This window comes from Oncorhynchus clarkii, chromosome 1 (assembly GCF_045791955.1).
Source record: "Oncorhynchus clarkii lewisi isolate Uvic-CL-2024 chromosome 1, UVic_Ocla_1.0, whole genome shotgun sequence".
Taxonomy (NCBI): domain Eukaryota; kingdom Metazoa; phylum Chordata; class Actinopteri; order Salmoniformes; family Salmonidae; genus Oncorhynchus; species Oncorhynchus clarkii.
The window spans coordinates 81,114,189-81,140,335 of record NC_092147.1 but is presented as its reverse complement, the minus strand read 5'-3'; the positions used below and the strand labels follow the sequence as shown (position 1 = coordinate 81,140,335).

The following is a 26,147-nucleotide window of genomic DNA, read 5'->3' as shown; positions in this document are numbered from 1 at the left end:
TTTCGCTGGTCACCACAAGTAAAAAGCTATTTTAGGGTTATGGGTTAGGGTTAGAATTAGGGCTAGAATTAGAGATTAGGTTTACGGGTTAGGAGTTTGATTTAGGGGTTTGGGGTTGGTTAGGTCAGTGTGTGTGTGTGTGTGTGTGTGTGTGTGTGTGTGTATATGTGTGTGTGTGTGTGTGTGTGTGTGTATATGTGTGCATGTACGCGTGTGTGCGTGTGTGTGTGTGTGTGTGTGTGTGTGTGTGTGTGTGTGTGTGTCTCCGCCGGTCCATTAGAGTTGGTCATTGCGGATGAACCGGTTGCCTTCTGAATGCTTTCCATAGTAGATGTAACGGCACTTGGCGAGCACACCTGAAAATGGAAGAAGATGAATAATATTAAAACACTGTGGTAAAATTCTGATTTACCTGTGGTGTGTATAAGCAATCCCCTTGGACTTGATTTGTTATCACACTGTATTGTCCTCACTATTCTGTATTAACCAGGGAAAAGTTCAATTGAGTGTCAAACTGATTTCTCTGTCTATTTCCCATTGCTGTTTCTTTGATATAATATCAAATATGGTATTCAGCTATTGACAACAGTATACACAAACGCTAATACAAATCTGTGTATTCTAATGGTTCATTATTTGTCATTATCGGCCTTATACCAGCTGTGAAGTTTATGTGTGTGTGTGTGTGTGTGTGTGTGTGTGTGTGTGTGTGTGTGTGTGTGTGTGTGTGTGTGTGTGTGTGTGTGTGTGTGTGCGTGTGTGTGTGTGTGTGTGTCTCAGAGGTGTGTTTTTGTGTGTGTTTGTCTCGGAGGTGTGTGTGTCTCGGAGGTGTGTGTGTGTGAATACAGAGGATGAGTATCCTTTTCAAGTGGAGGAACAGCGAGGAAACAGCATAGGCCTCAGGGTGATGTCTAGACAGTAACGAGCTCACAGCCCTAGCTCTGCCTCCACTTCACCCACACACACAGGAAGAGTGGGCCATGAGAGAGACAGAGTGTAATTATTACCACAATCAATGGGCAGAGGGACTCTCTCTCTGTGTGTGTGAATGCGTGTGTGTGTGTGTGTGTGTGTGTGTGAATGCGTGTGTGAATGCGTGCAAACCATGTATCAATACTATGTGAACCTTGCTCTGAACATCCTAGCTTTTTTTTATTTGGCAACTGATCACAGCATTCACTTCAGCATTCTATCAATATCAAAATGACCCTTGACCTTGACAATACCTTTGAAGTACTTCACATTATACAAATGATGTCTAGAGACATAATTCCAGATGCTTTTAGTTGATGTTGCCCTGAGCGAATGGTAAATCTCTGATCTAAGGCTAATTGATCCAATCAACAAACAAGCTACAGTACGATAAAGATTCACATGTTTATAATCACACTTAGAAAATTTCCCTTAATCTAGAAACAAGGTGAAGACTGTAGTATGAATCACATTATTTTATGTTTTATTGATCAAATTAAATAAGGTTTAAATCTGCAGCTTTGTTAGGGCACTAATTAAATTAAGTTGGAATGCTTAAAAAACTACAACAACAAATAACTCCCCAAAGGGTTAAACTGTAAAACAACATGGCCACCTATAGCCACCATACTCTAACCTAGTCTACTCTGTTCTTTCTCTGCCTGTCACTTGAAGAATTCTGCAGAGCTGCAGCTTCAGCTGGCTAGGTGTCACCGCTCGGCAAATGAGCCAAGGAAAATAGGCATTAGCGCTGTCACCGACCCTCGGAGAGCTGGACAGATACGTTCTGATCTCAACACAGTTCTTAAATAGGCATCAAGAGCATTATTGACCAGAGAGGGCAGGAAAGGAAGAGGACGAGAGGAGAGGGGAGGTGACGGGGAAGGATGTGGAAAATGGTTGAGGGGTGCTCCGAGCGATATAGCCAATCACCTAATAGGAGGAGACATTGTCAGGGCCAGATAGAGACAGGGACCAGAATGGCAGAGATGGGGACAGAGATACTGGTGCCATATTAGTGCCAAGCATATTCCAACATCAGCCTCCATTCTAACCAAAACTGACATACCACCACTGTCTAAGTCTGTCTTCAAAGTAGCCCCACTAACACACACACTCGCACACACATAGTTAGACACACACACACACCCTTCCCCTGATGTCAGTGCAGCAGTCTCCCTTCCAGCAGTAGTGAGTGTGGGTTGTGTCAGGCTAGAGAGCCATGCAGCACACCGGTCTGGGGACAAGCTCAGTCAATCTAAATCTGGACTTTGTAGCGGAGCCGCTCTCATTCCCCTACTTGAGGTGATCCAAACACTTTAGTGTGAGGAACTGTCACCTCCGATAAAATCCCAGACCAGAGCTCCATGCCTGCCTGCTCCCCGGGGGGGATAACTCTGGCAGCAAGGGGAAATTAATTCCAGCTGCAGACTCTTTGCCTGGGGATACAGGTGCCATGGCGGGAGACTTGAGCACCACAGCACACAATTCACACTGTCTCAGCACTGTGATCAGAGGAGTGCTGAGTCCTTCACAGATTACCTTCTGAGAGATACAGACCTTTAGATGTTACCTACATAAACAAAGGGTTGGAGCTAGGGCCCTTCAGATATATAGGATGCAGGTAACCCTTCACAGGTTACCTACAGAGAACTGACAGCTCACTAAGAAAAATATATATATATTAGTTTAGACCAGGTCAGGATCAAACAAATTAGCTACTCCTAAATTAGGAGTTGAATTAGTGCAACAGTACGCAAACTGATGACAGAACGAAAAACTCTAGGGGGCTCAATATGATTGGACGATAACCCGTTTCCAGTTTCCCTGGCACCAATCACAGGTACGTGTCTGATTCTCCCAGTGCTTTACACAGAGACATGTGGGCAGGCCAGAGGAGGCAGATGATAGACAGAGTGATGAGAAAACAAAGAGATGTCTGAGTGTCTGCTTTCCTGGACAATGGAGGCAGCAGGGTGTGTGTGTGTGTGTACATGTGTGTGTTTGTGTTCAGTATAACTTGAGAGACAGAGAGAGAGCGAGACAAAATGAGAATGTGACAGAGAATGAGAGACAGCGATAGGGGGAAGCCTAGCAGTTAGAGAGACAAGCCAGCAACTGGAGGATTGCCAGTTCGAATCCCAGGTTCAACAGGAATAATCTAGCGGGAAGTAAGCTGGCAACCAGAGGGTTGCTGGTATCAAATCCTAGATGACATTGCCTGCCATTGTGCCCTTGACCAAGGCACTCACCCCCATAACAACAGCTCCTGACGCCCAGTGTGGCAGCCCTCACACCTCTCCAGAAAACCCTTAATGTGTATGTCCTGTATATGTTTGTCTTTCAGAGGGGTTAAAGGCTGAAGTAAAATTGATGTTGGAAGTTGTGTGTAATTGACTAACAAAGTGATCTTAACCTTAAAGTAAAGCCTTACTCCTTATGAAACCTCCTTTTTATTTCATTTTATTTCACCTTTATTTAACCAGGTAGGCTAATTGAGAACAAGTTCTCATTTACAACTGCGACCTGGCCAAGATGAAGCAAAGCAGTGCGACACAAACAACAACACAGAGTTGCACATGGAATAAACAAAACATAGTCAATAATACAGTAGAACAAAAGAAAACAAAAAGTATATGTACAGTGAGTGCAAATGAGGTAAGATAAGGGAGTTAAGGCAATAAATAGGCCATGGTGGCGAAGTAGTTACAATATAGCAATTCAACACTGGAATGGTAGATGTGCAGAAGATGAATGTGCAAGTAAAGATACTGGGGTGCAAAGGAGCAAGATAAATAAATAAATACAGTATGGGGATGAGGTAGGTAGATAGATGGGCTGTTTACAGATGGTACAGGTGCAGTGATCTGTGAACTGCTCTGACAGCTGGTGCTTAAAGTTAGTGAGGGAGATATGATTCTCCAGCTTCAGAGATTTTTGCAGTTCATTCCAGTCATTGGCAGCAGAGAACTGGAAGGAAAGGAATTGGCTTTGGGGGTGACCAGTGAGATATACCTGCTGGAGCGTGCTACGAGTGGGTGCTGCTATGGTGACCAGTGAGCTGAGATAAGGCGGGGCTTTACTTAGCAGAGACTTGTAGATAACCTGTAGCCAGTGGGTTTGGCGACGAGTATGAAGCGAGGTCCAACCAACGGGAGCGTACAGGTCGCAATGGTGGGTAGTGAATGGGGCTTTGGTGACAAAACGGATGGCACTGTGATAGACTGCATCCAGTTTGTTGAGGCTATTTTATAGATGACATCACCGAAGTCGAGGATCAGTAGGATGGTCAGTTTTACGAGGGTGTGTTTGGCAGCATGAGTGAAGGATGTTTTGTTGCGATATAGGAAGCCAATTCTAGATATAATTTTGGATTGGAGATGCTTAATGTGTGTCTGGAAGGAGAGTTTACAGTCTAACCAGACACCTAGGTATTTGTAGTTGTCCACGTATTCTAAGTCAGAGCTGTCCAGAGTAGTGATGATGGACGGGCGAGCAGGTGCGGGCAGTGATCGGTTGAATAGCATGCATTTAGTTTTACATGCGTTTAAGGGCAGTTGGAGGCCACGGAAGGAGAGTTGTATGGCATTGAAGCTCGTCTGGAGATTAGTTAACACAGTGTCCAAAGAGGGGCCATAAGTATACAGAATGGTGTCGTCTGCGTAGAGGTGGATCAGAGAATCACCAGCAGCAAGAGCAACATCAATGATGTATTCAGAGAAGAGAGTCGGCCCGAGGCTTGAACCCTGTGGCACCCCCATAGAGACTGCCAGAGGTCCGGACAACAGGCCCTCCGATTTAACACACTGAACTCTATCAGAGAAGTAGTTGGTAAACCAAGCGAGGCAATCATTTGCGAAACCAAGGCTGTCAAGTCTGCCAATAAGAATGTGGTGATTGACAGAGTCGAAAGCCTTGGCCAGGACAATGAATACGGCTGCACAGTAATGTCTCTTATCGATGGCGGTTATGATGTCGTTAAGGACCTTGAGTGTGGCTGAGGTACACCCATGACCAGCTCTGAAACCAGATTGCATAGCGGAGGAGGTGTGGTGGGATTCGAAATGGTCGGTAATCTATTTGTTAACTTGGCTTTCGAAGACCGTAGAAAAACAGGGTCGGATAGATATAGGTCTGTAGCAGTTTGGGTCTAGAGTGTCACCCCCTTTGAAGAGGGGGATGACCGCGGCAGCTTTCCAATCTTTGGGAATCTCAGACTATACGAAAGAGAGGTTGAACAGGCTAGTAATAGGGGTTGCAACAATTTTGGCAGATAATTTTAGAAAGAGAGGGACCAGATTGTCTAGCCCTGCTGATTTGAAGGGGTCCAGATTTTGCCGCTCTTTCAGAACATCAGCTATCTGGATTTGGGTAAAGGAGAAATGGTGGGGGCTTTGGCGGGTTGCTGTGCAGGGTGCCGGGCAGTTGACCGGGGTAGGGGTAGCCAGGTGGAAAGCATGGCCAGCCGTAGAGAAATGCTTGTTGAAATTCTCAATTATAGTGGCTTTATCGGTTGTAAGTTGGGAGGAGGTGCTCTTATTCTCCATGGACTTTACAGTGTCCCAGAACATTTTTGAGTTAGTTCTACAGGATGCAAATTTCTGTTTGAAAAAGCTAGCCTTAACTACTTGTGTATATTTGTTCCTAACTTCCCTGAAAAGTTGCATATCACAGGGGCTATTCGATGCTAATGCAGAACGCCACAGGATGTTTTTGTGCTGGTCAAGGGCAGACAGGTCTGGAGTGAACCAAGGACTATATCTATTCCTAGTTCTACATGTTTTGAACGGGGCATGCTTATTTAAGATGGTGAGGAAGGCACTTTTAAAGAATAGCCAGGCATCATCTACTGACGGGATGAGGTCAATGTCATTCCAAGATACCCCGGCCAGGGACTATCATTTGTTTTTCAACAGGACAATGACCCAAAACACACCTCCAGGCTGTGTAAGGGTGATGGAGTGCTGCATCAGATGACCTGACCTCCACAGTCACCCAACCTCAACCCAATTGAGATGGTTTGGGATCTGTTGGACCGCAGAGTGAAGGAAAAGCAGCCAGCAAGTGCTCAACATATGTGGGAACTCCTTCAGGACTGTTGGAAAAGCATTCCAGGTGACTACCTCCTGAAGCTGGTTGAGAGAATGCCAAGAGTGTGCAAAGCTGTCATCGAGGCAAAGGGTGGCTACTTGGAAAAATGGATTTGTTTTTTGGTAACTACATGATTCCATATGTGTTATGTCATAGGTTTGATGTTTTCACTATTATTATTCTGACAGACAGACAGACAGACAGACAGACAGACAGACAGACAGACAGACAGACAGACAGACAGACAGATGTAGAAATCCCTGAAAACAGCGAGCAGCCTTTAAAGTGACAGATTAGAACAGTGCTGTGGAAAGCTAATGTTTCCATCATGGATCCTCTGGCAGACGAACAGTCAGGCCGTTGTTCTACACAGTAGGTTACTCACAACCTGCACCTGGTTGTGCTTCTTAAAGTGAAGTATTGTATCTCTATTATTCTTAAAGGGAAGTACAGCATCTATATTCTTCTTAAAAGAGGACTAAAGTATCTACATCTTTAAAGGGGAATAAAGTGAATCAAGTAATAAACAACCAACAACTGCATACACAGAAATCACTCTGACACAAAACATATAACAAACCTTGAAATGAAGTTACAACTGCGGCACATAGGAAGGAGAGGTTTAGGAAGTCAGTTAGGGGATTGAAGAATCCCTGCAGCCAAAGCTAGTGAGACCTACTGCTTAACAAAGACCTCAAAACAACAAATTAATCAACAGAGAGAGAGACAGAGAGAGAGCTGGAGTGGGTCTAATGATTACTCCCTGCATACAATCAGCTCCGCTCTTTTCAAGGGCCATCAATACGTCAAGGAAAGACGTATCTGTAGCTCTTAACATCAAGGTTATCTATTGTCCAAGAGGCACCTTTCTCCTCTCCCCTCTATTTTCCTCTCTACCTCTCCTCTTCTCATCTCCTGCCCTTCTATCTTTTTCTCCTCTTTCTCCTCTTTTTCTCTCCCCTTTGTCTCTCAAGCCATCCCTCCAGCCAACCATCCAACATTTTAATCAGCGCCACAATCCATCAGACATAATAATACTGTTGAGAAAAAATAAATTAACAACGCAATTCAACTCTCCGTATTATCTCAAAGGGCTAAAATAATATGGAAGGGAGAAGACAAAGGGTCTGGAGGCAGGCATCCATAACGCTGTGTAAGAGAGTGAGTTATGGGGTTTGGGCACGGCCTCGTACGGCCTATTATAGTGGACACTATCCATCTCCTGCTGTCTGTTTACCAGGCCAGCACAACATCATGTGATGGAGTCACTACTATGACAGACTGTATGGAGGTTCATGAGGATATTTGCCCCTGTGTCTCACAAACACTAATTACGGGTTGTATGAATCAAGCATCTCAGAGTCATGTCGTTCTGCCCCTGAACAGGCAGCCACTGTTCCTAGGCCGTCATTGAAAATAATAATTTGTTCTTAACTGACTTGCCTAGTTAAATAAAGGTTAAAAATAAATAAATAAAACAATTTTAAAAAATAAGATTATACGGACAAGGGTAACCTGACCCTAGACCAATAGTCTTTCTCTGAGCCACTTGCAAACACTCATCACCAAATGTATTTAATTTGTTTTAATGAACCTTTATTTAACTAGGCAAGTCAGTTAAGAACATAATTCTTATTTACAACAATGGCCTAGGAACAGTGGGTTAACTGCCTTGTTCAGGGGCAGAACAACAGATTTGATTTGTACCTTTTCACTAGGCTACCTGCCGCCCCCAAATGGACAGCTAGCCACATGGTGGAGACTGGTTAACACATACAGTGCCTTGCGAAAGTATTCGGCCCCCTTGAACTTTGCGACCTTTTGCCACATTTCAGGCTTCAAACATAAAGATATAAAACTGTATTTTTTTGTGAAGAATCAACAACAAGTGGGACACAATCATGAAGTGGAATGACATTTATTGGATATTTCAAACTTTTTTAACAAATCAAAAACTGAAGAATTGGGCGTGCAAATTTATTCAGCCCCCTTAAGTTAATACTTTGTAGCGCCACCTTTTGCTGCGATTACAACTGTAAGTCGCTTGGGGTATGTCTCTATCAGTTTTGCACATCCTTGCAAAACAGCTCGAGCTCAGTGAGGTTGGATGGAGAGCATTTGTGAACAGCAGTTTTCAGTTCTTTCCACAGATTCTCGATTGGATTCAGGTCTGGACTTTGACTTGGCCATTCTAACACCTGGATATGTTTATTTTTTAACCATTTCATTGTAGATTTTGCTTTATGTTTTGGATCATTGTCTTGTTGGAAGACAAATCTCCGTCCCAGTCTCAGGTCTTTTGCAGACTCCATCAGGTTTTCTTCCAGAATGGTCCTGTATTTGGCTCCATCCATCTTCCCATCAATTTTAACCATCTTCCCTGTCCCTGCTGAAGAAAAGCAGGACCAAACCATGATGCTGCCACCACCATGTTTGACAGTGGGGATGGTGTGTTCAGGGTGATGAGCTGTGTTGCTTTTACGCCAAACATAACGTTTTGCATTGTTGCCAAAAAATTGAATTTTGGTTTCATCTGACCAGAGCACCTTCTTCCACATGTTTGGTGTGTCTCCCAGGTGGCTTGTGGCAAACTTTAAACAACACTTTTTATGGATATCTTTAAGAAATGGTTTTCTTCTTGCCACTCTTCCATAAAGGCCAGATTTGTGCAATATACGACTGATTGTTGTCCTATGGACAGAGTCTCCCACCTCAGCTGTAGATCTCTGCAGTTCATCCAGAGTGATCATGGGCCTCTTGGCTGCATCTCTGATCAGTCTTCTCCTTGTATGAACTGAAAGTTTAGAGGGACGGCCAGGTCTTGGTAGATTTGCAGTGGTCTGATACTCCTTCCATTTCAATATTATCGCTTGCACAGTGCTCCTTGGGTTGTTTAAAGCTTGGGAAATCTTTTCGTATCCAAATCCAGCTTTAAACTTCTTCACAACAGTATCTCGGACCTGCCTGGTGTGTTCCTTGTTCTTCATGATGCTCTCTGCGCTTTTAACGGACCTCTGAGACTATCACAGTGCAGGTGCATTTATACGGAGACTTGATTACACACAGGTGGATTGTATTTATCATCATTAGTCATTTAGGTCAACATTGGATCATTCAGAGATCCTCACTGAACTTCTGGAGAGAGTTTGCTGCACTGAAAGTAAAGGGGCTGAATAATTTTGCACGCCCAATTTTTCAGTTTTTGATTTGTTAAAAAAGTTTGAAATATCCAATAAATGTCGTTCCACTTCATGATTGTGTCCCACTTGTTGTTGATTCTTCACAAAAAAATACAGTTTTATATCTTTATGTTTGAAGCCTGAAATGTGGCAAAATGTCGCAAAGTTCAAGGGGGCCGAATACTTTCGCAAGGCACTGTACATCTACTTTATTGATGAGGAAATGGAATGTAACATCAAAATCAAAACAAATCAAACTTTATTTGTCACATGCGCCAAGGTCGAGGTAATTTGTACATGTAGGTAGGTGTGACTATGCAAAGATAATAAACCGTGAGTAGCAGCAGTGTACAAAACATATGATCAAATTATAATCAGTGTACGTTGGTGGTAGATCTCCAATCATGTGTATGTCCATATATATATGTAGTGACAACAGCTGCTAGATATGCATGCATAAACCATTTTAAAAGGAAGAACATTAAACAGTAGCATCTAGAAAATAGGCATACTAGGAAAAAGGGTAGAAAGGAAGAGAAGAGTAAAGGCCATATTTACTAGGTGATTAGTATGTGTACTTTACTACCTGTAAAGCAATACTCTGCATGTCTGGAACTCTGCGGATAGAGGTATTTTAAAATGAAAAGCTTAGCCAACAAGTAAGGCTAAATATCCACAAAACAGCTAGAGAGAGAGAATTTATTAAACCTCGACCATGGATTATGTCCGTCAAACGAGAGAAGTATGTCTGTGCATGTATGCATGGCTGTGTGCGTAAGTGTAGTGGGTCACAGATCAACTGGCCAGATCCCATGTGCTAGTCTAGTGTTGTCTAGTGTTGTTTGGATTGAGCCCGAAGCAAACCACAAACTGCTTACAGCTCCTGATAAAAACACATGTTGGATCCCAGGCATAGTCTCCGCGATCAGACCTCTCCGCGATCAGACCTCTCCATAATCAGACCTCTCCATAATCAGACCTCTCCATGATCAGACCTTTCCATGATCAGACCTCTCCATGATCAGACCTCTCCGCGATCAGACCTCTCCGCGATCAGACCTCTCCACGATCAGACCTCTCCGCGATCAGACTTCTCCATGATCAGACCTCTCCATGATCAGACCTCTCCATGATCAGACCTCTCCGCGATCAGACCTCTCCGCGATCAGACCTCTCCGCGATCAGACCTCTCCATGATCAGACCTCTCCACGATCAGACCTCTCCGCGATCAGACTTCTCCATGATCAGACCTCTCCATGATCAGACCTCTCCATAATCAGACCTCTCCATAATCAGACCTCTCCATGATCAGACCTCTCCGCGATCAGACCTCTCCGCGATCAGACCTCTCCACGATCAGACCTCTCCGCGATCAGACTTCTCCATGATCAGACCTCTCCATGATCAGACCTCTCCATGATCAGACCTCTCCGCGATCAGACCTCTCCGCGATCAGACCTCTCCGCGATCAGACCTCTCCATGATCAGACCTCTCCACGATCAGACCTCTCCGCGATCAGACTTCTCCATGATCAGACCTCTCCATGATCAGACCTCTCCATGATCAGACCTCTCCATGATCAGACCTCTCCATGATCAGACCTCTCCATGATCAGACCTCTCGTATAGAGAATATGATATGCGCTGAAGGGTCACTGGTTGAAATGGAATAAACCTTTAAACCATTCTCATAAATATAGATTTTACCTACCAATATACAAGACATAGAAAAGTAATAAAGAATATAACTAACCCCATAGAGGTGCATATATTACTAGTATACATTTCATTTTGTACTCAACCCTGCCTATTAGTCCAGTGCAGATGTTTTTATCTCAATATTAAATCATTTCTGAGCAACAATTAAGTACCTTACTGGGATTGTTTTACATCAAAATGGTAAAAAAAAAAAGAAAGCTGGGACTGTCTTGGGAGGGGAAAACTGAAAACTAGCTGTTATTGGCTGAGAGGTTTGGAACTGTCTTTCATAACTAATTTACCACATGGTGATGTCACCAGGCAGGCCAAAACTCCATCCCACCAAAACAGGCTGACATTTCAGGTGGTCTTTTCAAACAGCTCAACACTAAAAGGACATTATCATCATTTTCACAACTTCACAGTATTATTCCAACCTCATATAGGGGAAATGTATACAAAACAAAGGTACAACATGATTTTGACTGCACTGGTCCTTTAACAGTGACGGTGGGATCCATCTCTCAGCAGGCCTCAGAGGGAAAGCCCAGCATATACCTTAACTTACACAGTTAAACTGACATTTGTCCTCTTCCAATAACAAATATTTAGTCCATTAAACATAAACACCTGTCATCATGATGCTTCCCCATTCCTTTCCCTCCTCCTCCTCCTCCTCTTTATCCTTGTTTATTGCAGCAGCTGCGTGTTCTCAACTTCAGTGTATTGATTCAACTTTTAAAAGGCTGCCATCTAACCCAGGGAAGGACATCAGGAAGATGAATTTGCGTCAACGTTCATCTGTTTGCTTTTCAATAGCCATTAATACTCTTCACATTCACACGGCATGTCAGGGAAAAGCACCCTAGTTTTTATCAAGGCAGAGGCTAGGGAGCAGGGAGGGAGGAAGGGAGGGAAGAGAGAGGGGGGGGGGGGGGGTGAGAGAGGGAAAATGAGTGAGAGAGGGATTGAGTGAGGGGGAAAGGCAGGGCAAACTGCATACAAAACAGACCTAGAGGAAATGCTTGAGTTATACAAGGCCTAAAGTATACGATGAACCTACAGTACACCATGAACCTACAGTACACTATAAACCTACAGTACAGTACACCATGAACCTACAGTACACCATGAACCTACAGTACACCATGAACCTACAGTACAGTACACCATGGACATACAGTACACCATGAATCTACAGTACACCATGACCCTACAGTACACCATGAACCTACAGAACAGTACACCATGAACCTACAGTACAGTACACAATGAACCTACAGTACAGTACACCATGAACCTACAATACACCATGAACCTACATAACACCATTAACCTACAGAACACCATGAACCTACAGTACACCATGAACCTACAGAACACCATGAACCTACAGTACAATACACCATGAACCTACAGAACACCATGAACCTACAGTACACCATGAACCTACATTACACCATTAACCTACAGTACAGTACACCATGAACCTACAGTACACCATGAACCTTCAATACACCATGAACCTACAGTACACCATGAACCTACAGTACACCATGAACCTACAGTACAGTACACCATGAACCTACAGAACACCATTAACCTACAGTAAGTACACCATGAACCTACATAACACCATGAACATACAGTACAATACACCATGAACCTACAGAACACCATGAACCTACAGTACAATACACCATGAACCTACAGTACACCATGAACCTACAGTACACCATGAACCTACAATACACCATGAACCTACAGTACACCATGAACCTACATTACACCATGAACCTACAGTACAGTACACCATGAACCTACAAAACACCATGAACCTACAGTACACCATGAACCTACAGAACACCATGAACCTACAGTACACCACACCATGAACCTACAGAACACCATGAACCTACAGTATACCATGAACCTACAGAACACCATGAACCTACAGTACAGGACACCATGAACCTACAGTACACCATGAACCTACAGTACAGTACACCATGCACCTACAGTACACCATTAACCTACAGTACACCCTGAGTCTACAGTACACCATGAACCTACAGAACACCAAGAACCTACAGTACAGTACACCATCAACCTACAGAACACCATGAACCTACAGTACAGTACACCATGAACCTACAGTACACCATGAGTCTACTGTACATGAACCCACCATGAACCTACAGTACACTATGAACCTACAGTACACCATGAACCTACAGTACAGTACACCATCAACCTACAGAACACAATGAACCTACAGGACAGTACACCATGAACCTACAGTACACCTTGAACCTACAGTACACCATGAACCTACAGTACAGTACACCATGAACCTACAATACACCATGAACCTACAGAACACCATGAACCTACAGTACACCATGAACCCACATTACACCATGAACCTACAGTACACCATGAACCTACAGTACAGTACACCATGAACCTACAATACACCATGAACCTACAGTACACCATGAACCTACATTACACCATGAACCTACAGTACAGTAAACCATGAACCTACAGAACACCATGGACCTACAGTACACCATGAACCTACAGTACACCATGAACCTACAGTACACCACACCATGAACCTACAGAACACCATGAACCTACAGTATACCATGAACCTACAGAATACCATGAACCTACAGTACAGTACACCATGAACCTACAGTACACCATTAACCTACAGTACACCCTGAGTTTACAGTACACCATGAACCTACAGAACACCATGAACCTAGAGTACAATACACCATGAACCTACAGAACACCATGAACCTACAGTACAGTACACCATGCATCTACAGTACACCATTTCCCTACAGTACACCATGAGTCTACAGTACATGAACCCACCATGAACCTACAGTACAGTACACCATGAACCTACAGTACAGTACGCCATGATCCTACAGTACACCATGACCCTACAGTACACCATGAACCTACAGAACACCATGAACCTACAGTACACCATGACTATACAGTACATGAACCCACCATGAACCTACAGTACACCATGCACCTGCAGTACACCATGAACCTACAGAACACCATGAACCTACAGTACAGTACACCATTAGTCTACAGACCACCATGAACCTACAGTACACCATGAACCTACAGTACACCATGAACCTATAGTACACCATGAACCTACAGAACAGTACACCATGAACCTACAGTACAGTACACCATGAACCTACAGTACACCATAAACCTATAGTACACCATGAACCTACAGAACACCATGCACCTACAGTACACCATGAACCTACAGTACACCATGAACCTAGAGAACACCATGAACCTACAGTACAGTACACCATCAACATACAGTACAGTACACCATGAACCTACAGTACACCATGAGTCTACTGTACATGAACCCACCATGAACCTACAGTACACTATGAACCTACAGTACACCATGAACCTACAGTACAGTACACCATCAACCTACAGAACACAATGAACCTACAGGACAGTACACCATGAACCTACAGTAATCCTTGAACCTACAGTACACCATGAACCTACAGTACACCATGAACCTACAGTACAGTACACCATGAACCTAGAATACACCATGAACCTACAATACAATACACCATGAACATACAGAACACCATGAACCTACAGTACACCATGAACCTACATTACACCATGAACCTACAGAACACCATGAACCTACAGTACAATACACCATGAACCTACAGAACACCATGAACCTACAGTACACCATGAACCTACAGAACACCATGAACCTACAGAACAGTACACCATGAACCTACAGTACAGTACACCATGAACCTACAGTACACCATGAACCTACAGTACAGTACACCATGAACCTACAGACCACCATGAACCTACAGAACACCATGAACCTACAGTACACCATGAACCTACAGACCACCATGAACCTACAGAACACCATGAACCTACAGTACAGTACACCATGAACCTACAGAACACCATGAACCTACAGTACACCATGAACCTATGGTACACCATGAACCTACAGTACACCATGAGTCTACAGTACATGAACCCACCATGAACCTACAGTACAGTACACCATGAACCTACAGTACAGTACGCCATGATCCTACAGTACACCATGACCCTACAGTACACCATGAACCTACAGAACACCATGAACCTACAGTACAGTACACCATGAGTCTACAGACCACCATGAACCTACAGTACACCATGAACCTACAGTACACCATGAACCTACAGAACACCATGAACCTACAGAACAGTACACCATGAACCTACAGTACAGTACACCATGAACCTACAGTACACCATGAACCTACAGTACAGTACATCATGAACCTACAGACCACCATGAACCTACAGAACACCATGAACCTACAGTACACCATGAACCTACAGAACAGTACACCATGAACCTACAGTACAGTACACCATGAACCTACAGTACACCATGAACCTACAGTACAGGACACCATGAACCTACAGTACACCATGAACCTATAGTACACCATGAACCTACAGTACACCATGAACCTACAGTACAGTACACCATGAACCTACAGACCACCATGAACCTACAGAACACCATGAACCTACAGTACAGTACACCATGAACCTACAGAACACCATGAACCTACAGTACACCATGAACCTATAGTACACCATGAACCTACAGTACACCATGAACCTACAGTACACCATGAACCTACAGTACACCATGAACCTACAGTACAGTACACCATGAACCTACAGACCACCATGAACCTACAGAACACCATGAACCTACAGTACAGTACACCATGAACCTACAGTACACCATGAACCTACAGTACACCATGAACCTATGGTACACCATGAACCTACAGTACACCATGAACCTATGGTACACCATGAACCTACAGTACACCATGAGTCTACAGTACATGAACCCACCATGAACCTACAGTACAGTACACCATGAACCTACAGTACAGTACGCCATGATCCTACAGTACACCATGACCCTACAGTACACCATGAACCTACAGAACACCATGAACCTACAGTACAGTACACCATGAGTCTACAGACCACCATGAACCTACAGTACACCATGAACCTACAGTACACCATGAACCTACAGAACACCATGAACCTACAGAACAGTACACCATGAACCTACAGTACAGTACACCATGAACCTACAGTACACCATGAACCTACAGTACAGTACATCATGAACCTACAGACCACCATGAACCTACAGAACACCATGAACCTACAGTACACCATGAACCTACAGAACAGTACACCATGAACCTACAGTACAGTACACCATGAACCTACAGTACACCATGAACCTACAGTACAGGACACCATGAACCTACAGTACACCATGAACCTATAGTACACCATGAACCTACAGTACACCATGAACCTACAGTACAGTACACCATGAACCTACAGACCACCATGAACCTACAGAACACCATGAACCTACAGTACAGTACACCATGAACCTACAGAACACCATGAACCTACAGTACACCATGAACCTATAGTACACCATGAACCTACAGTACACCATGAACCTACAGTACACCATGAACCTACAGTACACCATGAACCTACAGTACAGTACACCATGAACCTACAGACCACCATGAACCTACAGAACACCATGAACCTACAGTACAGTACACCATGAACCTACAGTACACCATGAACCTACAGTACACCATGAACCTATGGTACACCATGAACCTACAGTACACCATGAACCTACAGTACACCATGAGTCTACAGTACATGAACCCACCATGAACCTACAGTACAGTACACCATGAACCTACAGTACAGTACGCCATGATCCTACAGTACACCATGACCCTACAGTACACCATGAACCTACAGAACACCATGAACCTACAGTACAGTACACCATGAGTCTACAGACCACCATGAACCTACAGTACACCATGAACCTACAGTACACCATGAACCTACAGAACACCATGAACCTACAGAACAGTACACCATGAACCTACAGTACAGTACACCATGAACCTACAGTACACCATGAACCTACAGTACAGTACATCATGAACCTACAGACCACCATGAACCTACAGAACACCATGAACCTACAGTACACCATGAACCTACAGAACAGTACACCATGAACCTACAGTACAGTACACCATGAACCTACAGTACACCATGAACCTACAGTACAGGACACCATGAACCTACAGTACACCATGAACCTATAGTACACCATGAACCTACAGTACACCATGAACCTACAGTACAGTACACCATGAACCTACAGACCACCATGAACCTACAGAACACCATGAACCTACAGTACAGTACACCATGAACCTACAGAACACCATGAACCTACAGTACACCATGAACCTATAGTACACCATGAACCTACAGTACACCATGAACCTACAGTACACCATGAACCTACAGTACACCATGAACCTACAGTACAGTACACCATGAACCTACAGACCACCATGAACCTACAGAACACCATGAACCTACAGTACAGTACACCATGAACCTACAGTACACCATGAACCTACAGTACACCATGAACCTATAGTACACCATGAACCTACAGTACAGTACACCATCAACCTACAGAACACTGCGCACCTACAGTACACCATGAACCTACAGTACACCATGAGCCTAAGGTACACAGTGAATAAGTGAACATGTAAGACTATGTAGATACAATGCCTTCAGAAGTATTACAATTGATTCATTTGTCTTTTTTTATCAATGATGTACACAAAATATTCAAACATCAAAGTGGAAGAAAAATTCTAACATTTGTAAAAACATGAATGAAAAATAAAACACTAATATATCTTGATTAGAGTCAATATGTGCTAGAATCCCCTTTGGCAGTGATTACAGCTGTGAATCTTTCTGGGTAAGTCTCTGAGAGCTTTCCACACCTGGATTGTGCAACATTTGCCCATTATTCTTTTCAAAATTCTTCAATCTCTGATAAATTAGTATTTGATTATTGCTAGACAACCATTTTCAGGTCTTGCCGTAAATTGTCAAGCAGATTAAAGTAAAAACTGTAACTCGGCCACTCAGGAACATTCTCTCTCTTCTTGGTAAGCAACTCCAGTATAAATCTTCCAGTGTCTGGTAGGAAGCAGACTGAACCAGGTTTTCCTCTAGGATTTTGCCTGTGCTTAGCTCCATTCCTTTTCTTTTTATCCTGAGAAATCCTCCAGTCCTTAACGATTACAAGCATACCCATAACATGATACAGCCACCACTATGCTTGAAAATATGGTTATAATGGATTGACCCCAAACATAACACTGTCAATGTGCCTTTGAGCAAGGCACTTAACCCCTAATTGCTCCTGTAAGTCGCTCTGGATAAGAGTTTCTGATAAATGACAACAATTTCAATGTAATGTCTATCCTTGAAAGCACATGAAAACAGTAATGAGAGTCTTAATGTCCACTAATGTTCTCACGGTAACATGCCGACTACTAATCACCAGACGCAACACGGCTAGGGCGGTGCTGTGTTTGACAGTGATTGATAGTTTTCCTCAGTACATTTCTAATTAAAAGAAAAAATAACTAGATATGGTGGATCAAACCTCTCTAACAACTGCAATTAGTGATTTGTCTGCTTTCGCTAATCGACCCGTTAATAAGAACGCTCGGTTGGACGGCGAGTCACTCACTTTAAGTTTAGAACAGGATTCCATAACAAAAGATGTGTATATTAATCACCAGAGAGTAATCACTTTGACATTGGAGGAAGGGATGATTAAATCAATGTATCTGAATACATGAAATAATAATTACCATGCAAAACAGCATGAAAGAGAGTGTGTAATGAACCTCATTGTCAGGTCAAACATACTCTTCCAACAGGAGAGGGTAGTACATGCTACACAGCCATGTTGGAAAGAACAACATGGGCAATATCGTCAAAACCGCTGTATATGGGTTATTTCTTCTTCACTTAGTGTTAAAGTTAGGGGTACGGTTATGTAATGTTTAAGGTGAGTTGTGGTAGTTAATAGCATTTGTGATTAGAACCCACTGTGTTTCTGTCCTTTCTAGCATGACCAAATAAAGACAACTAAGAGGCTTCCAGCAGGAAGTAAAAACGCTATTACTGAAGTTAACAAAAGTACTGTAAGACCTATTACCAACTAATGTGATTTTATTTTAATTGTGAAAGAAGTGCAGTTACTACATGTCATGTTTATTCTAAAGTAAACAATGAGGACAACTGTATTATGGACTTCACGCATCAACGGGCAAAACGGCACATACCACACTAGCTGTCATTCAGCATTTCCCTCAAATCAAAGATGGCCATCAAACATGGAAGAGCAAACACCACAGGAGCTGTTCACAAAAAGGGTGACCAATTGTCACATAGAGAAAATATGCAACGTGAAAATGTGATAATGACTACTAAAATTGACAAAATATTGTGTTAAAAATAAAAAATTGTTACCATTACTACTTTATACTGAGACCAAAAACAAAAAATACAACTTGGGTCATTCAAAAAAAAATAAAAAAAATACTAGTTGTCGAAATCAACAAACACTTTGTATGAACATCATACGTGATCAGTGAACCATCTTTCAAAGGCTTCTGTCTGACTTCTCCCTCTCAGATCCCTGCCTGTCAGCCAGCTCACTTCATCCTACAACCACATCTCTCTCTCTCTCTGCTGGTCAGACATCAATTACCAGCTGCTGCCCTGAAACCGCCTGGCCACCTCCACGGTGACATATATCAATAGTAATCTGACGTGTGGCTGGTGCTGGAAACAGTCCCCCAAGGACACATCGAGCCTTGGACCGCCGACTGGCAGCACCTGCCTCACCGATGGGGACATAAGGGGCCATGCATCAGTTAGCTCCTTCATCCTCTCCTCTGGCCCTCCAGACACCCAACACAACACTTATTAATCCACTTCCTGGTGCTGCTAAGTTACTGGCCTGTCTGTGCCACTGTTGCCACGGCTACCACCCTAGGACCCTATCATTATTATCCTCATTTCAGCTGTGATCCTGACGCCTGGTAGGCAGCTCTCTACCTGGGGCTCCCAATACTTCCTGGCTGGCTCGCCAAACACTGATCCGACATGACACGGTGACAGAAACCATGGGAGATGGGGATAACAGGGGAGAGAGGGGGCTAGAAATAAAAGAAGAAGGGATGAGGAAGAAAGAGAGGGAGAGATGGAGAGAGGTAGAGAGAGGGAATGTTGGCATAGAAAACAGTGGAAAGAGAGGGAAATAAAAGAACAAGGGATGATGGAGAAAGAGAAAGAGAGAGGGAGAAGGTTGGTTGGAGTTGGCCAGCTAGGGCCCTTGTGGCGCAGGGTGTGCCCATCAACACGGATGAGTGTTAGCTGAGAGCAGTGTGTCACAACGATGGAGGGCTTGGATCACTCACATCAGGCCTTCATCTGACTGGAAGAGATCAATCTCCAGGCCTAATACAAAAGGACATGGTAAAATATCCTTTAACATGGGCCCTCCTCTTTGTCGCTCTTTCTCTTGTGTCAGTTAACCGGTATGTAACTCTGTTTGTCAGACCACTCTGTTGACCACTCTCTCATTTTCACCTCTCATTTCCTCTGTCCCTTGTATTCATGGTCAAAGCACGGTGTTAGGGATGGGTGATTTACTGACAATTGTATTCTACATAGCACATCGTATCTATATTGCTATATTTCATATGAGCACATCACATTATGACTTATAACAAAATATTACAATCATAAACATCTGATTTGTTTATATGGCAAAAATTCCAATTGTAATTGAACAAGAAATCCTTTGCTGAAAACCTTTTACAAAACTAATTGGTGACGCTGCATCTTTGAAAAAAGCTAGTTATATACTGTAAGCAGAAACGAAGTGATGTTGCATGTTGTCTGGAATCAAAGGGGAACCACACGCCACACTATGCCAGGGATTGTAAAGAAGGAAAACAGCCAATGGGAAGGACAGGTGCTAGTAGGGTTGTGGTGTGTATCTCCCTCCCCCTGGCCTTGCCGTACCCACACATAGCTTTACTGTTACCCTACTCCTCTTGATTTACATGACATATCCCCCCTCCGTATGCAGGGAAGAGAAGGATGGAGGGATCGAGGTATGATTAACTGTCTATCTGTCCCTCACTGTGACTCTCCTCTTCTCCTTACTCCCCCTCTCTATTTCTATTAAATTCTGCCCTCCCTCCGTCTCGCCCCCTCTTATTCTCTCTCTCTCTCCTGACATCCTCCTTCTCCCCCTACCCCTGAAATCCTCCCTCTCTCCCTACCCCTGACATTCTCCCTCTCTCCTTACATCCTCCCTCTCTCCCTACCCCAGACATCCTCCCTCTCTCCCTACCCCTGCCTGACATCCTCCTTCTCTCCCTACCCCTGAAATCCTCCCTCTCTTCCTACCCCTGACATTCTCCCTCTCTCCCTAACCCTGACATTCTCCCTCTCTCCTTACATCCTCCCTTTCTCCCTACCCCTGAAATCCTCCCTCTCTCCCTACCCCTGACATTCCCCCTCTCTCCCTAACCCTGACATTCTCCCTCTCTCCTTACATCCTCCCTTTCTCCCTACCACTGAAATCCTCCCTCTCTCCCTACCCCAGACATCCTCGCTATCTCCTTACCCCTGCCTGACATCCTCCTTCTCTCCCTACCCCTGACATCCTCCCTCTCTCCCTAGCCCTGAAATCCTCCCTCTCTCCCTAGCCCTGAAATCCTCCCTCTCTCCCTACCCCTGAAATCCTCCCTCTATCCCTACCCCTGACATCCTCCCTCTCTCCCTACCCCTGCCTGACATCCTCCTTCTCTCCCTACCCCAGACATTCTCGCTCGCTCCCTACCCCTGCCTGACATCCTCCTTCTCTCCCTACCCCTGACATCCTCCCTCTCTCCCTAGCCCTGAAATCCTCCCTCTCTCCCTACCCCTGAAATCCTGCCTCTATCCCTAGCCCTGACATCCTCCCTCTCTCCCTAACCCTGCCTGACATACTCCTTCTCTCCCTACTCCTGACATCGTCCCTCTCTTCCTACCCCTGACATCTTCCCTCTCTCCCTACATCCTCCCTCTCTCCCTACCCGACATCCTCCCTTTCTCCCCTACCCCTGATATCCTCCCTCTCTCCCTACCCCTGAGATCCTCCCTCTATCCCTACCCCTGACATCTTCCCTCTCTCCCTACATCCTCCCTCTCTCCCTACCCCTGACATCCTCCCTCTCTCCCTACCCCTGACATCCTCCCTCTCTCCCTACATTCTCCCTCTCTCCCTACCCCTGACATCCTCCCTCTCACCCTACCCCTGACATCACCTTACTGTGCTCAGCCACTGACATCACCTTACTGTGCTCAGCCCCTGACATCACCTTACTGTCCTCAGCCCCTGACATCACCTTACTGTCCTCATCCCATGACATCACCTTACTGTCCTCATCCCCTGACATCCCCTTACTGTCCTCGGCCCCCTGCACATCCCCTTACTGTCCTGAGCCCCCTGCACATCCCCTTACTGTCCTCAGCCCCCTGCACATTACCTTACTGTCCTCAGCCCCCTGCACATCCCATTACTGTCATCAGCCCCCTGCACATCCCCTTACTGTCCCCAGCCCCCTGCACATTACCTTACTGTCCCCAGCCCCCTGCACATTACCTTACTGTCCCCAGCCCCCTGCACATTACCTTACTGTCCTCAGCCCCCTGCACATCCCATTACTGTCATCAGCCCCCTGCACATCCCCTTACTGTCCCCAGCCCCCTGCACATTACCTTACTGTCCCCAGCCCCCTGCACATTACCTTACTGTCCCCAGCCCCCTGCACATTACCTTACTGTCCCCAGCCCCCTGCACATCCCCTTACTGTCCTCAGCCCCCTGCACATTACCTTACTGTCCCCAGCCCCCTGCACATCCCCTTACTGTCCTCAGCCCCCTGCACATTACCTTACTGTCCCCAGCCCCCTGCACATTACCTTACTGTCCCCAGCCCCCTGCACACCCCCTTACTGTCCTCGGCCCCTGACATCACCTTACTGTCCTCAGCCCCTGACATCACCTTACTGTCCTCATCCCATGACATCACCTTACTGTCCTCATCCCCTGACATCCCCTTACTGTCCTCGGCCCCCTGCACATCCCCTTACTCTCCTCAACCCCTGACATCACCTTACTGTCCTCAGCCCCCTGCACATCCCCTTACTGTCCTCAGCCCCCTGCACATCCCCTTACTGTCCACAGCCCCCTGCACATTACCTTACTGTCCTCAGCCTCCTGCACATCCCATTACTGTCCTCAGCCCCCTGCACATCCCATTACTGTCCTCAGCCCCCTGCACATCCCCTTACTGTCCTCGGCCCCTGACATCACCTTACTGTCCCCAGCCCCCTGCACATCCCCTTACTGTCCCCAGCCCCCTGCACATTACCTTACTGTCCCCAGCCCCCTGCACATTACCTTACTGTCCCCAGCCCCCTGCACATCCCCTTACTGTCCCCAGCCCCCTGCACATCCCCTTACTGTCCTCAGCCCCCTGCACATTACCTTACTGTCCTCAGCCCCCTGCACATCCCCTTACTGTCCTCGGCCCCTGACATCACCTTACAGTCCTCAGCCCCCTGCACATCCCCTTACTGTCCTCAGCCCCCTGCACATTACCTTACTGTCCCCAGCCCCCTGCACATTACCTTACTCAAATCAAATCAAATTTTATTTGTCACATACACATGGTTAGCAGATGTTAATGCGAGTGTAGCGAAATGCTTGTGTTTCTAGTTCCGACAATGCAGTAATAACCAACAAGTAATCTAACTAACAATTCCAAAACTACTATCTTGTACACAGTGTAAGGGGATAAAGAATATGTATATAAGGATATATGAATGAGTGATGGTACAGAGCAGCATAGGCAAGATACAGTAGATGGTATCGAGTACAGTATATACATATGAGAGGGGGCTGTCCCCAGCCCCCTGCACATCCCCTTACTGTCCTCGGCCCCTGACATCACCTTACAGTCCTCAGCCCCCTGCACATTACCTTACTGTCCCCAGCCCCCTGCACATCCCCTGACAGCTAGAATTATAACCCTGGTTCATCACTGCCCACCTGTCCAATAAGTCCAATAACCACAATCTTTACTTGCCACATACCCTGGGACTCAATGACTTTATTGACGTGTAATCTTCATAAGGGGAGAAATATTGAGCATGTAAGGTGGTTCTGAAGACATCTTCTCATATTATCTACATGAGGGTTGTAGGGCTAGGACCTGACAGCGCTAATTGTAATGGTACATGTTTCAGAGCACACAGGATATTGTGTGCTTGGCTGGACCAGCAAGCCCCAGCTGTGGTATGTAGGGGATGGATGTCAGCTCAGGGCATTGGACTGAATTAAGTAAAATATTATCGAGCGCACATCACAACGCTGATACCTTAGATCGCTTCATTTGTATCCTGTAGGCGCTTGGAGACAGCTTAGCCAAAACAGCTAATAGTAACAACAAAATAACTGTAGCACAACACAATGGATGACCTGCTCTATCTGAGAAAGAAAAAAACAAAAACTGGATAGAAACAAATGCTAGGGCGCTGCCTCAAAGTACTGTTTAAAGTTCAGTGGATATCAGCTGTTTGTGTATCAGGGACTTGAGCAGTTCCTGGGCCAAGATTCTGGACCAAGATGTCACAGTGGGTTAGTGATAGTGACAGGCAGTAAGGGAAGGCCTTGAGGTTCTGTTCTCTCTCCTCAAGGTTATCTTCATATCCTCCTCTCAGAGCCTCCATTAAGATCTACTGCCTGCCCGCTCCAGTACCAACGCAGCGCATCGCGCTCTCTGAAAACACATAATAGATCATTTTATATTGTGAATGTCTTCTGATAGTACTCTGAAAAGCTCAAGATAATAGTATTTAACTTATACCTGGTGGAAGTCTATGTATGAAAAAATATGTGGTGTTCATTTTTCTTTCTGTCGATACAAGTGTCAAAAGGCATTAAATACACATGCCAGGCCAGCCCAGCCCAGAGTCATATCCTGAAGCCATCCACATCTCAGGGTCAGAGTGCGGAAACAAAAGACCACCACCCAGCGAGACATGCATGCGTGTTCACTCCAATTAATCTAATTTCATGCCATTTTCACTTTTCCACCGCCATCCGATTACCCCTGAATCAGGGTTCACCCTGGAGTCCTCGGACGTAGCTAGAGGAGAGACAACTGAACCAGGCTCCTGAACCAGGCTCCTGAGGGTTGCCAGTTAGCACTGGATTAATGGTGTCAAGTGGAAAGAGGGTTTTTGATCTTTCTCAGGAGGCTACCCCCTGTGAATTGTATCCAGGCCTTCAGAAGTGCTCATATCATTCCATACTTAAGTCCCTATAATACCCCTAAAGTCATTATTATTTTCCTGACTTTCAGTTACAGTATATATCACTTTTTGTTTTAGCAGTTACTGGTTAAGATTGCTGGTAGCTTGACTCACCGCACTGTGATTTCCAAGCCACCAAATGCAGCTGTTTTCACATGTGGACACATGAATATGGTGGTTAAAAAGTGACAAAGTGTCCCTTTAAATGCAGGTATCATGTATTGTCTACTGGCTCATACATCATTGAGGTCAATCAGAAGGATTGGTTTTTGAAAAGGAAATGCATCCTTAGCAGAGGTGAAAAGCACTCGTTAAAAATCAATCTGGAATAAATTCAACCATCTGACCTAAATGACTCAGACGTCAACCCAATCATCTCGCAGCCACATGACATGTCAGAAACGATCTACCAATCAAATTATGACAGTAAAATAACTTGTCTGCTCGTATTAAAGTGACGGGGAAACCTGTTCCTTTTGTTTAAAGCCATTTAGTCAGCGAGTCGTTGTGACAGATTAAAAGGTTGTTTTGGATGCTGTACCATTGGACTGACTTTTCTCTCTCTTCGTTCTGGTGAAGCAGGTATGTTGACATTGATTATTATGAAAGACCTGCTAATTCCTCCTATAACTCAAGCTACCTATTCTAATCCAAGACATTAATAATACCTCAAGCACTTCATCTGACCACACAACCTCTATAGACATTGACATTGTGATTGGCTATTCAAATAAGACACACCTCTGATTTGTT

General features: G+C 44.7%; 1 protein-coding gene across 1 annotated transcript in view; it reads right to left on the bottom strand.

Annotated features, from left to right (window-relative positions):
* Positions 1–211: 211 nt before the first annotated feature.
* LOC139417975 (leucine-rich melanocyte differentiation-associated protein-like) overlaps positions 212–26,147 on the bottom strand; it is a 420,419-nt gene continuing 394,483 nt past the window's right edge. The window contains exon 7 of the mRNA XM_071167016.1: positions 212–356. Within this exon, the coding sequence (XP_071023117.1) occupies positions 277–356 (80 nt within the window). The 3' untranslated portion in view covers positions 212–276. The remainder of the gene's footprint in view (positions 357–26,147) is intronic.